At 34.7% G+C, this 14620-nt stretch overlaps 1 protein-coding gene across 3 annotated transcripts in view; it reads left to right on the plus strand.

Annotated features, from left to right (window-relative positions):
* Positions 1-4026: 4026 nt before the first annotated feature.
* LOC149087125 (kelch-like protein 17) overlaps positions 4027-14620 on the plus strand; it is an 86989-nt gene continuing 76395 nt past the window's right edge. Inside the window, exon 1 of one of the 3 annotated variants that reach the window (XM_089231377.1) lies at positions 4027-4208. In XM_089231377.1, the coding sequence (XP_089087503.1) occupies positions 4147-4208 (62 nt within the window). In that variant the 5' untranslated portion in view covers positions 4027-4146. Of the gene's footprint in view, positions 4209-11620; positions 11655-14620 lie in introns of those variants that run through there. The other 2 variants (XM_089231375.1, XM_089231378.1) reach the window with 2 other exon arrangements.

Genomic DNA, 14620 nt, shown 5'->3' on the forward strand with positions numbered 1-14620 from the left:
ACTACGAATGAACGAAAACTTATACGATAAAATAAAATAAAAATTATCATACGAACAGAAACATAAAAAAATACATAGACACAAAATAAACGAGACAAAATAACTACACACACGCGCGTGCATGCACGCACAAAAAAGACAAAACAAAGGCAAAATTCTTAATGTATGACGAGAACTCGTCATACATTAAAATAAACAAAGCATATATGGGAAAATATATAATATATTCCCATATATGCTATATTTTATATTCTCCATTTATTTTCCATATATTAATATATGGGGGGTAAATGAATCGCGCACATACATAGACAACTTAAAAAAGAGCAAATAAATTGCATATGCTTATTTATTATGGTTTCAGACAAGAATAATACGGAAAATAGCATTATGGCGCATAGGCGGTGATACACTTGGAAGTCTGGGGGGGGGGGCAAGGTCATTATTGCTTGGGAGCACGATGATGATGATGTCAATTCATATATACACATATACATTAGATCTGCCCACTCCACTTTTGACGCTGGGGTAACAGTCTGGGGCGCGGGGGGTAATGCCCCCCCCCCCGCATCTCCGCCCATGTTATGGCGCAAAGGAAGTAGATTAAGATTTCTAAAAATTGTAGGAGAATGAAACTGACCCCGACTCAAAATTTTGTAAACTCTATTTTGGATTGAAAATAAAGGCAATAAATATTAGTTTTTATATATAAGCACCACCCCCATACGATTGTGCGTTATTTATAAGTGAATAACACCATTCATTTAGTGCAGGTCTTTTGAAAAATTAGCGGAAAATTTCCTACTTATATAACGAAAATTACATAAAACGAAGTTTTTTATTCCTTTGCGATCAGGGACGTAATATTGCATTCAAATGCCAGTGGAATGAATTAAATGAAACTGACGGCTTCTTCCACCTCTTTTTTTCCTCATCGCTTATTGTAGCCCTACGAAACAAAGTTGCATGTGTGTTTTCTCGCTCTTTCTTCTCCTTAGCTTTCCCCCCTCCTCGTTCTCCACAACATCCCCCAACGTATAATGTATTTTATTAGAATTAATTCTTCTATTATATACTGTACAAGGACGTGAGAAGAAGAACACGTAGTTGAAGGCGAAAAAGCAAGGTACTGTACATCTCTTATCTCTATGTAACTTCCTTATCTAATTGCCAAGTGTCTGTACTGTTCCTCCCCACCGTTATTGTCTTTTTTTCTTTCTTTTTTTCCCCCTTTCCTCTTTTTTTTAACGTATGACCAATTCTGCCATATTTATCGCCTATAAGTGTAATACAGATCATTCAAATTTATTACCAACAGCTTGTACGCGAAGGGGGATTAAGTAGTCCCCTGTTCATGAACATTAATTGATTCAACATTTTTTTTTCCTATCCCTCACCAAACCTTTTTTCCCTTAACTAAAGGGAAAAAGACTGTTACCAGAGCATTTCATGAGTAAATACATTCAGTGTGTTTACTCAGCAAAATATACAATAAAAAAAGGGATTTTTGGTGAAATTCACAGACCATGTCCATGTTTCATTAAAAACAATCAATGTTACTCTCAACGTATAAGATAACGAATAAAATCTTTTAAATGAATTGACTCAATCACAGATGTCTGTCACATTTCCAGAACACAATCTCATCCATCTTAAAAACTACTAGGGCTATTGGTGACTAAAAGCCCTTTCCCTAAGATTTTAGATACAGGTAAAGTTGATGGAGAGCTAACAGACGGCATCCTTCCTGCCAGCAGAAGAAAGCGGAACTAATACTCAATTTCTGAAACTGGAGATGGTGCATTAGTAAGACATTCAAAGTGTTGCCAATACGAGTAATATTCAAAGAAAATATACACATATATATCATTATAAATGATGTCAACGCACCGTTCGGGAGTTATGAAAATTACCTGTATAAAGTTTTTGATGAACATTAACAAACTCAAGCAAACTCTGACAAAAACCAGGAAAAACCTGGACATTTTTGCAAAAAGCTCAGGACGGCCAGGAAAAAAAAAGAAAAAATTGGGACTGCCCCGGGAAATATGGGACGTATGGCCACCCAACATTTTATCATCTTCAGGTTTATGGAGTTACGTATAATTTTTTCTGGGGGAAATTTTTTTTTTTTTACTCTAAAACAGATATCTCTTGTATTTTTTTCCTTTCAAGCATTTTTACATCCTTTGATTCATCGCCGTCGAAATTCCCAGAATACGAAATGCTAACCGTAGTTCAGCGGCTCCAGGACAATATGAAAAAGTCAAGTCCAAAAAAAGCCAGTTCTTTAAAAATATAACCACAACACCCATTTTAAGAATACCATTGTCTGCTCACTAACAGGTAATGCCGTGTGCTGAACTGTATGTATGAAACTGGGGTTACCTCTTCCATTCAGAAACAAAGAAAATGGGATGCAAACAACAATCAATACTGATTCCTATGGTGAATTTGCCTCCGGCAAAAGAAGCAACGCTCCCAAACAAGAAGAAAACCTTCTGAGGGTAGCGAAAGAAAGATTCTCGCCTTGCTTCAGGCAAAGTAGTAAAACTGACCAGACTGTGTGGACAATTCATCATAAGCGAAGTGGGACGGATCGTTATTTGCTCTTTTTATAGTTTTTTTAGCGGTTTTTTTTTTAGTTGGGAAAATTATTGTGGTGTTTTTTTTGTCAGTATAGTGGCGATTATAGCGTCGAGAATTGGCTGTCCGGGCATATTCCCATAGAGAATAGTATTAATGAACCTTGCTTTGCTTATATAACGTCGATGAAAAGGAACCAAGTCGGATTTTTCACCTCACATTCAGGAAATGTTCGTCTCTCGTTCTTTTTATGCGTGAGATAATTGCACTGGCCTCATATACAAAAAATTATTTATAAAATATTATTTTATAAAAGGTCTTTTATAAGATGAGTTTGACAAAGAAATATGATAGTGTAATGGTCAAATTTGATAAAAGACGAAGATAATTTTGATAAAAGCGAAGTGAAAATAAATTTGAGTAAAAGTTTTATAAATGGTGTTTGTCAAAGAATTTTTATGAAACTTTACGAGTTTAATACTAGCCTAACGTAGAAAAAAAAAAAAAAACAGGTTTATATATTACATGTTTGACGCTCCGACTTGCTCATTGCTATGTGACCGATATGCAAAGCATTCCCGTGGTTTTGCCTTTCCCGACTGTTACCCTATGAAAATGTCCCGTTTACTCAGCGAAGCTTATTTCAATTCCTAATCCTCACTATTTGTATGAGGGCGACTCGCACAATTCATAAATTGAGCCATAATGAATACGACTATAAATATTCATTTCGTATTTGTCAGGTTAAATTTCTTTCCTGTGAAATACATTTTAGCAGACTTGCGGTAGTATTTTTTTCCCTCATCAAGGGTTATTTATAAACGATATTTGGTGATTTTGTCGACATCTGGTAACATGTTTGGTGAGAATCGGCGATGTCCCATGTTAATCATTACAATTTTCCTATACTTTTCAGATCAAAATTGGTCACTTTTATCATAAAGAAATAAAAACTTCATGAACAGTATTTGATTGCCTCTGATTATATACTTTCCATCAAAAAAAAAAGTCTTAAAAAAATTCCAACCTCGGTTGCAAAAAACTTTAGTGAAGCATTTGATGTCGTTATAACCGAATTAAACTGTAATTCAATATTTACTCTTGAAGACATATTCATACTTTAAAATTTCACATGGCACGTGATTTTTTTTTATCAGCTGCTTATCAGTATGAAAATCCATTAGATTATGATCCGATCAATAACAAAGTTGAAGTGGAAAGCAATGTGTGCAAATTATATTCGCACATGAATATAATGTGTCATGATCATGAATATAAAAAAATATTGTCTTTTCTTCCATTTTTTTCGAAACAAGAAAATCGCCATCAAGAAGACACGAGGCACGATCGGGATGGAAGAGACGGAGAGAGAAGACGATGCTCTCACATGGACGCTGATGATGCTGTAGGAAAAGGATCGAAGGCTAGAGTGAGAGAGAGAGATCTGCCGGGGTTTGGTCGCTGCAGCAGCTGCTGTTTCAAGCCATCGACTCGCCAAGGTCCATATATTACATGCATTTTATTTTCCCCCCCTTAAATATCTAAAATAAAGATACGAATATGAGCATATACAGGAGTCTTAAGATGATTAATCTACCGTTTCCCGAAGAAAGCGAAAACAGGTGAGCATTTAGTTTATCTCTCTTTGTTACGTATGGTAAAGAAGCTTCGTTTCTCTCCCTTTTGATTCCGCGATCAATCGCGTTTCTAGGATATCGAGGCGGGAAGAGTTCCGAGCACCTGGAGAAAATAAAAATAGCACTGTCTATAATGTTTTTATACGTAATTCGGAGTTCTCCTCCGAGGATGAAAACGTGCTCGAAAATAAATTAAAAAAATATATTTATATATGGTGTGATATATATAATATTTATTAGCAATCAATTTTGAGTCACAAGGATTTATAGGAAAATCATATTAGGCAATAGTTATATATGTTCGGGTAAAAGCCAGATAAATCGGTGACTATATCTATAATCGCCCGGTTATTATGCCTAATCGTCTCGGGGTAAGTTGGATAAATTCTCAGGATCTCCATCTAAGTTGGATAAATGCATAATTCCCGAATGAAGTTCGTAAGCCTATATATTTATTTCTTTAGAAATATATATATATATTTTCGAATATATATTCGAAAATCCAAAACTATCAAGAGTAATGTTTGAAAAAACCATTGTTTTTTCCCCCAATAAATAATTTTGGTGAATTTTTTTTGAAGATAAATTGGTGTGTAGTGCTTTTTTTTACTTTTGTAAATGCTTAACTTGTATAAATATTAGCAGCAATGGCAACATTACAGTCAGTGGCTTGTGTGAATTACTCCGTCTGGTAAGAAATAAAGCACATAAACTTTTTTGGAAGTCATTTTCATAATTTTTCGTGTCATTTTCATGTCTTTCCTTTTTAAGTAGCATCATATCGAAACTCATTGTTGTCACTTTAACAGCTTATTTCAAAAAAAAAGTTGCTATTTTTTTTTCTTTTATTTTAAATGATAGTCGATATCATCAATTCGAACGAAAAAGGAAATACGCGCGTAATAAAAGGAAAAAAAACCCCGGTAATTCCACATTATTATAATATTTACTGGTAGGTAATTCACGAAAACATGAACTACTACTACAACTGTTTGATTTTCTATACAACTACATACAACTACTACCCTATAATTTTGCATGGTGGATTTTTCATGTACAGGGTGGGCAACAAGTCCGTAAAAACTTTAAAAATGCATAAAAACCGGAAAAATAACCAAAACATAAATCGGTTTGCTTGGTTAGCATCGCTAGGTCACGGGAATTTTTTTGACAGAAAACCCCCCCCCTTAAAAACAGCCGATAGGTGGTGCTGGTACGAGCGACTTCGGTGGAAATATGCAAATGAGACGGTTATAAGAACTTGCGCTCCTAATCTACAATCAGTTCACCGTTGTGAACCGTCAATGACTCTGTAGGACCTGCTGTACTCTGCCTTTGCTGGGTTTGTGATTCGCCTGCAATGTGTTATATCCCCTGTGGTGGTGGTCATGTGGAACAAACATACTGCTGTAATAAACGATTTTGAGGCATTCTGTTCGTTATTTGCATATCTTTTCTTTGACTTTGTGTATGTCAGCGCTACCTATCGGCAGTTTTTTGAGTTATTTTTTTTCCTGTCTTAAAAAAAGTCCTGTAATCTAGCAATGCTAACCCTGCAAACCGATTTATTTTGGTTATTTTTCCAGTTTTTATGAACTTTTTGCGGACTTTTTGCTTATTCCGTATATAATTTTGCATTTGTTAAAAAGAAATATATATAAAATACTATATATATTTTTCACTGGTATTAATATTCATAGGATTTGAGTTCCTTCAATTAGTTTAATTCCAGCCACTTCGTTGGACAATTTGCCTGATGTGTTTGAATCAACTTTCGCGCTGCATTTGGAAAATGTTTCACGAATTAACACATTTCATATTCATAATATAAATTAAAATTGACTAAACGTAAGTTGCTTGTACATCTGGGCTGAATAATTAACCCTTTCCGCGGCTTTATAAATTTCAATGATTCGCATTATAGCTGGTACAGTGGAAATAACCAAACGCGTAAAATGCCACATCTTTCTTCAAGATTAAAACTTTTTTCTGATTTTGTGCAGGTGATGGCGCTTACCCCTCCAACTCCAAAAACAATAAATCAAGGAAGAGAAACACTCTATTTAATTTCTATCATTCTACTGTATGCATATCCCTATTGTAACAATAATTATAGCTACATGCAAAAGCTGACCATATTTCTTCTACAAAAAAAAGTACTACTGGAATTTAGGATCAAAGTATGGGGAAAAACAGTTCACCTAAAATAATGGCAAGCAAAACTGCCAATTATGACTGAAATCACAAAAATTGCCAAATAGCGGGGGAAATGAAGCTCCACTGAAAATCACAGTGGATTTTAATACAGTAGTTCATAATGAAAACCCCGTTGAACATAACAAATATGTGAGATGAGCATTTATAGTTTTAGTAATAATTATCATGATATATAAATAGTAATTAATACGTTAGAGAGCAGGCAGACATTCGACTAATTTTAAAAAATTTAAAGAATTAAAACGGTACTTACAAAACATGAAAATTCAGAAATTTGTCATTTTCACTTCACAATATGGAAAACGGCACCAACAGTACCACACGAAAACAATCCTCTTCATTCCAGAGGCACATGGATTGTGTACCTTCATTTTGAACGGTTTTAAAGGGTTTTTAATGATTTTTTTCCAATTTAACACCTTACGCAAATGGTTCTAGTAACGATATCGACCCAGATTAATTAATTAATTATTATTTTTTTCTTTTTAAACGGAATTTTTGGCATACAATAAGCACAAATCAATCAGATTTTTTTCTTGATAGTCAGTCTTGGCTCAAGTTTGAAGAGAATAACTCTGACAACATAAATACCCGAGGGCATACGCATCGGAACCTAGGGGTTGGGGCCATTTGAGCCCTCCCAATAAATTTTGAAAGAGGGCTGACCCCACCCCCCCAATAATTTCTGAAAAGCAATGCAATGTGCCCCACTCCCTCTCCTGCGTACGCACTTGAGTCCCGTATATACGGGGCGACCAGCAACTTTCACCCCCCCCCCCCCAGTGTGTTCTTCATGTCGGTACATCTGCCCTGGAAGGGGGGGGGGGTGCACTTATACACACAAACAACGCGCACATTCCTGAGTGAAATCAGTTCGTTGGAAATTCCCCAGAGGAATGTTTAGGAGATAGATGTACGGTTGAGTAGTAGAAAATTAATACGTTTGGAGAATAATTTTAATTCTTAATTCGATAAGGAACTAACATTTTCATAAAAAAGAAGTCGGAATGGCCAAAATCACGGGTAAATACGAAAATGATCCAGAAAATATGGGTCCGACGGTCACCTTAAGTATTATACAACACCTGCAGTTAAGAATCCTGGCTGGAGGTACATTTCAACTCCGGAAGTTACCAGACCCATCTACTCGGGAACTAAATTAAAAACTTGAGTTATGAAAATTCGGATATTGATGCCACATGAATAAAATGCTAACGTCAGAATGATGAATAATGCTGTCTAAAAAATATTGATGAATGATTTTGAATTCTATTCGATTTTCCATTCCGGTATTTTTTTACAGAAGAGAAACTCACATAAATATTGATTGAAATGGAGGAACTTAGCGCCGCGACCACATCTGCCACCTATTAAATAAGAATAAAACTATTTGTGACAAATTCTTTCAAGTAAAATTGAGTTTTGGTTTTATACCGCGTTTTGTCTAGCTTAAAAATAAAAATACACCAATATATTATTTATTTTCGTGTTTCCTACCGATATAAATCTTATATACGTCAGTACGTTAATTTGATTCAATTTTTAGACCGTAACCTATATTTGCTGCACGACAAGAAGGGTGGACTACGGAAGAAGCAGGATGAATTTCAGCCTTCCAGACCAGTAAAGCTGATACCAGGGAGAGTCTACAACTTGCGGCCACGTAGGGGTACTGGAAATTCACGAAACTGATACGTCGTTGAACGGCGAACTTTATTGGAGAAACTATAAACACTTAACATGTTAACGTGGTGAATCAATGCCACCCATAATCCACCTAGCCAGCCGATGTAGCTTCGGGAATGATGAAAATCTCCTAATTGCCCAGGAGAATTAAGACGTCGGATGCTTATGGAACAGGAATGTGTGCCTAGAATGAGCTAAAACATCTGGGTGTCCGAACATTGGCTGACTTGGACACTTGGACAAGGACATGTGACGCAAACATGACATCGATTCGTCGTTGTACGGCCTACACGACTAGTGACATCCAACGAACGCGGACGGACCGCCACCAACGGAATTTGATTATCGAGTCCGGACGTGCCAAGAATGCTATAATATCAATTTAGGTTTCGATTCTTAGACATGACTTATCATAATTATTCCGTTGATTTATACTCCTGTAATTGGACTTGTTATTCTGTTATACAAATTTATATAGATATATATACATATACATATTTAATAAAATTCCGGATGCACCCATCTTTCGGGAACGCTTTGATATCTCCTTGAGATGGGAAGCGGGGGTGTGTCCGGTCCTTCAATGTTCAATGCTGCGGTCAAGTCGCCGTTTTTTTGTTGTACCCGTGTGTCAGGAAATATGATATCATACCGTGTAATATTTATTTTCACGCTGCACAGCAGTTAAGTTCAATTATCAATGCGCCAAGATGAAAATTCGAGGGTGTTCAGGATAAGAAAAATGAATTTGATATGAACACCATCTCAATTTCTCACACCTATGAGTCTGATTACCAGGGTTATATATTGAATTACCTTGAGCACTCTGGGAGATTTAAAATTATTTCTCTGCCCGAATGAGATAAATCAATAGTATTTAATATGATACATTTCAACATACAAAGTACACGATCGAATTTTAACGAGCTAATATATAATTATACTACAAAAAAGATATTTTAGTACTAACTGAAATATGGATAAACGAGGATGAAACCGAGCTGTATCAAATAAATAATTTCAACTCATTTTATATTGTTGCCGAAATTATAATAGATCTGGCGGCGTAATGATATATACTAATGCAAAATACATATTCAAAAAAATCGATTATCACATACCTTCAGCAGAAATTGTTATTTTGTATTGCGAACCCATTGATCTAATCCTGTTTTCCATATATCGATCTCATTCCTTTCGTACCAAGGTTTTTAATTACCGAAATGCAGCAAATTTTACCTCTGATCAAGAATAAAAATGTCCTCATAGTCGGTGATATTAATATTGACATCTTAAACCCATCAAACGCTGGTATTGACTATTTGGACTTCCTACATGAATATGGGCTCTCGCCTCTAATAAATGACATTATTAGAAATCAGTCTAACACATGCGTTCACCACATGTTTCTAAGGAATTCAACTTATAGTACACACAGTAAACACGTAGCTCGATTAATTAATGGAATAAATAACTGATCATTTTCCTATAATATAGTTTGCAAAATCATCCTATCACATAATTCCGAAACACCGTCGAAGAAGGAAAATTCATATTTTAAAACTATGCAAAATACGAAGAAATTGAAATGTTTTTTATCTGATTACAAATTTATACTTTTCGTGGAACAGATGCAAATTCTAAATTCTCCGATTTTCATGAAAAAGTAATAGCGATCAAAAATAACTTCAGTTGTTGGAGGAAACGAAAATCAAGACAAAACAAAAATATTATGGATGGATTACCTCAGAAATTCTAAACATCGTAAAATCGAAAGAGCGAGTATATAAAAAATACATTCGATTTCCGGGAGATACCGTACATACGTACTCGTGTATAAGCCGAGTTTTTTTGTGGAAAAATGGGCCCCCTACTCTTCCTTGTCTATATAAATGATCTGTGTAATCTTGACAAAAAGGTAGAATTAATTGGCTTCGCCGATGACACCGTGCTTCTATATTCATCAAAGAATTTAAATACTCTAAATACTAATATAAATGATGACGTATTAAAAGTACGTAACTGGTTTCTGGCAAACGATATGAATATTAATGTTAACAAAACTAAAAATATGCGTTTTAAATTAAAAGAGACTGACAATATTATAACTCCTGAGTTCTCTCTAACATATCACGATAATTCCTGTGATGTACTAACAAATTGTAACTTCCAACACTTAGAAGTCTCATCTATTAAATATCTTGTGGAATTTACATTGACTCTAACCTAAAATGGAAAACCCATATAAAAAATGTTTCAAATAAATTAAGATTTTTTTTCTAAGCAAATTTTTTTATCTAAAATTCAAAGTAAATAATTTTTTACTAACACTGTACAATGCCTGGATTCAATCTCAAATAAATTATGGCCTAATGGCATAGGGAGAGGACTATATCACTAACATTAACGAAGTTTTACGAATGCAAAATAAATTTATCAAAATCTTATCTAATTTTAATCGAAGTATATAAACTGGGACTAACTACAAAAACTTTAATATCTTATCCATTAGACATCTGTATTTCTATAAAATCTGCATTGCCGTTCACAGAAATCGAATTCGGTGTAATAAATTAAATGTTATCAATCCCAGAAGAAAATCAAATCAAATTTTAGTAATTCCTAAACCAAATAAAAATATTTTATATTTTACATCCGAAACAATACAATGGACTACCCATCGATATCCAAAAAGAAAAAAAATTAATACTCCTTCAAAAAATTGCTTAAAAAATTCGTAATTTCCATTACTAATATTGAACAATATTTTTAAAATGTCGTGTTTGACGTCTTGGGGCTTTTTTGTCATCTATTTTTTCACTCTAATTCTGAGATAACACAATAACGACTGATATTATATTTTATTAAAACTGACACTCCTGTTTGCTGCATAATAATACTAATATTCTACACCAAATTTATTTATTTATTGGTGTGTTTCTTTTCAGAAATTGTCATCTTCAAAAATCTAATAAATTATAACAGTATTAATGAAAACCGTTTCATTCATACATGACCTGATGAATTGTATTTATATTTTTGTGATTATGTACATTAAATGAGTCGTACATTTTTATCTGTGATCACTAGTATGGATCGTATGATCCCTTGGTGATTTTATTTGTTCTCCGAAATTTATATGATGTATGAATAATGAATAAATGAAAAAAAATCAGTTTTAATCAAAGAATTATAGCAATTAGTTTGTTTTTATTTCATAGGTAGCAGCAGGCATCCTATCGCAATATTTTTTTTCCACGTGTCAAAAATGTCTTCATAAAAGCATAGTAACCGTTATTGTGACATAAAAAATATACAATGGTGTGCATCAAAAAAAAAACAAAAAAAAAACAACAACACATTGTACCATGCCATTTACAATTCATTTTAACGTCACACTGGTTTAAAAACAAACAAACAATTTTATTTGAAGAATTATAAAAAATATAATTTTGTGTTTATTTGATAGGTGGCAGCAGGGGTCACAGCTCAACGATGTTTCTCGCATGATAGAATATAAGTTAGAAGGTTAGGAAATTTCCTATCATTATTTTTTTCGAAGGTTAGCAAATTAGTTCTTCCGTTTATGCTGGTACGCGAAAATATTGTTCACTTAATTTCATCAGTCTACAAGCAGAAAAGTGTTGAAAACACTGGTTTAGACCATGTCGGGCATGGTCTTCTTCTGAAAAACGAACTTTAAATAAGCTTTCTGGAATAACCACGAAGATGCAAATGTCTTCCATCATTCAAAAGGAGTATTTAATAAGTCGACCTTCTCATCTTGGACAATCTGACCTCTCCCACCCGATGTTGAAGTCGAGTCAGCGTTTCGTGTTTTGTCAGAGATAGTAATTCATTTTGACAGGAAATGGGAAGGGAGGAAGCAAAAAATCAATACAAGAGCTTGTTCAAGGAGAAAGCCTTCTTCAGATTTCACTTCATCTCCAAGAAGAAGCAGCTGCGTTATTTTATTTTTGAGCTACCGAAATGAGGAATGAAGCAAGAAGAGGCTCGGATTCCTAGTTTTCTCTCGACGTTTTTCCTCATCGCCTTTTCCGAGTAATTAATCGGAAATGAAATTGGAAGATGACGAATTAAGTCGTTCGGCGCCGTATAAAGATACACATAGAACACTTTTTCCCCCCTCCACGTTAATTGTTATCTTTGTACAAAAGGGTAAGAATTATTCTAAATTCATACCCCCTATGTACAAGGAACTAATTATTGTCAAGTGAGAATTTTCTGAAGTTATTCAGAATAATATTTTGATATACAGTTTTTGCAAGATTTTATTTACATTATATGTTTTCACTCCTCCCCAACCCACCCCACCCCCCACTGCATTCTATATGCCAAGAAAAGTTGCATTAAGAGTCATTTACTTTCAATCGGCTTTGTGATGTCAGGGGTGTGTACCCCCTTTCCAGGGCCGGGACTTTGACAAATGCAAAGGCGCGATCGCACCGGGCCGCAAAATTTTAAGGGCGGTCAAACAGTTTTATTACATTGATTACGTATTACATGTAACTATAATAACTGCTTTAAAAAGCCAGAACTTGAAGTTCTGTCAATCTATTGATGAAAACTATATAGGTTTATTAACAGACACACACAGGCCTATGATAGTAAATCCGTGTGTGTGTGTGTGGGGGGGGGGGGCTTCCTATACCATCTTCGAATGGGGCCTTGATTTTTGACAGGACTCCAGACTTACATTTTTAGCTGGCTCCTTATATTGATTTTCAAGAAAATTTATAGTTTTAAATATATTGGAAAAATATAAGATCAATACCTAAGGCCCCCAGAGCCCTGTCAACCTTTCCCATGCGGGAAGGCCATGGCCTTAACAGCACCATGAGCACTCGGAAAAAAGAATTCTCTGGGCACATCTCCCTATCAGACTTGTGGTGTCAGCCAAACTCGTTCAAAATATTTTTTTTCATGTTTTTGATATCATTTTGTTCTTCATATGTCTCGTTAGCAGAAGGTTCCCTATCAACTTCAATTACCCAGCGGGCCTATGTTTATGTGTTAAGATGGCTCTGCACTCTGGAACCTCCTAGGAAAGATTCTTTAATGGATCCGAATTCCGAGTCTGTTTTTGTCATAAATGAATGAATGTATGAGCAAAAATGATTTAATCTATAACTAATTATTATTATATATATTTACTACAAAATGAAACTAATATCAACTAATTATTATTACTACAAAAATTATTTAATCTCTGGAACTAATCCCTATAATATCTCTCACGGGCGGGGGGAAGCGGTATGCATGTAAATGTTAAAGAGGGTCGCAAAACTGTTCTCGCACCAGACCGCTAAATGACTGTCCCTGTCTCTTTCTGTCTGCTGGCCACATACGTGAGATGGCTACCGCTCACGAGCCATGAGAGTAGAGAGGTTTCCGTATTTATCAAACTTACTAGTTTCACACATTTGGGAATTATGCATAAACTCCGGTAAAAGTAATAAATGCAGTGAAATTTATCATACTTTCCCAAACGATTAGTAACTATGTACAATAATCGGCGATTACGCATATAGTCGCTGATTTATCGGTATTTTTTCTTTTTACGTTATTTGCGCTTATCTTTGTTTTTTCTCCTGTATTTTGGGGCGTGATATAATTTACAAGATTCATTGAAAGACTGGTTATTTGTGGAGATGAAGATTACAAAGAAGAAAATTCATTTCTGAAGAATTCATCTCGGTAGAACACTCGTCCGGCAAGCGGATGACCGGGGTTCGTGTCCCCGTGGGAGCAGAGATGAATTTTCACCCTTCTAATCTTCATCTCAACAAATAACCAGTCTTTCAATGAATCTTGTATTAACAAGTAGAGAGGACATTTCTATATGCGTGATATAGTTTATTTTAATTTTTTTTTCGAGACAAACTTCCTTCAAACTGAGATTACACTACAAAAATGTTATGAAAATCTTTTGCAAAACTTGCAAAAAAAATAACCAATAAGCCTATTAGTTACATTCACACGAATGTATTCGATACTCTTATTGGTTACATTTTCCAAGTTTTATAAATGAACTTTTATAAAACTTTTATAGTGTAATCCCGGCCGGCCTAAAACACGACTCATAATCAAAAACAGATCACTTAGGCCGGGATAACACTATAAAAGTTTGATGAAAGATCTTTTATGAAACTTGAATAAACCTTGAAAAATGCAACCACTAAGATGGTTACATTCGAACAAATGCAAAGGATAATGTTATTGGTTCCTTTTGTCAAGTTTTATAAAATAACTTATCAAACTTTATAGTGTAATTTCGGTCTTAAAAAAAACGATTAGTTTTATCGATGATTTTTCGGTTACCTATACATCGTGCACTACAGTTTGGAAGACCGCGGTGGCGTATGGCATCAAAATAGTTTTTTCACTATTTCTGTCTCTATTTTGTTATCCATAAAGATCACAGACACAGAGGCGTCTGAAGTGTTTGAGACTCGTGAGTGATCGGTTTTAAC

The sequence above is a fragment of the Pholcus phalangioides genome, unplaced genomic scaffold (assembly GCF_987345545.1).
Source record: "Pholcus phalangioides strain wild (caught in Gottingen) unplaced genomic scaffold, Ppha-v1.0 ptg000004l_1, whole genome shotgun sequence".
NCBI lineage: Eukaryota > Metazoa > Arthropoda > Arachnida > Araneae > Pholcidae > Pholcus > Pholcus phalangioides.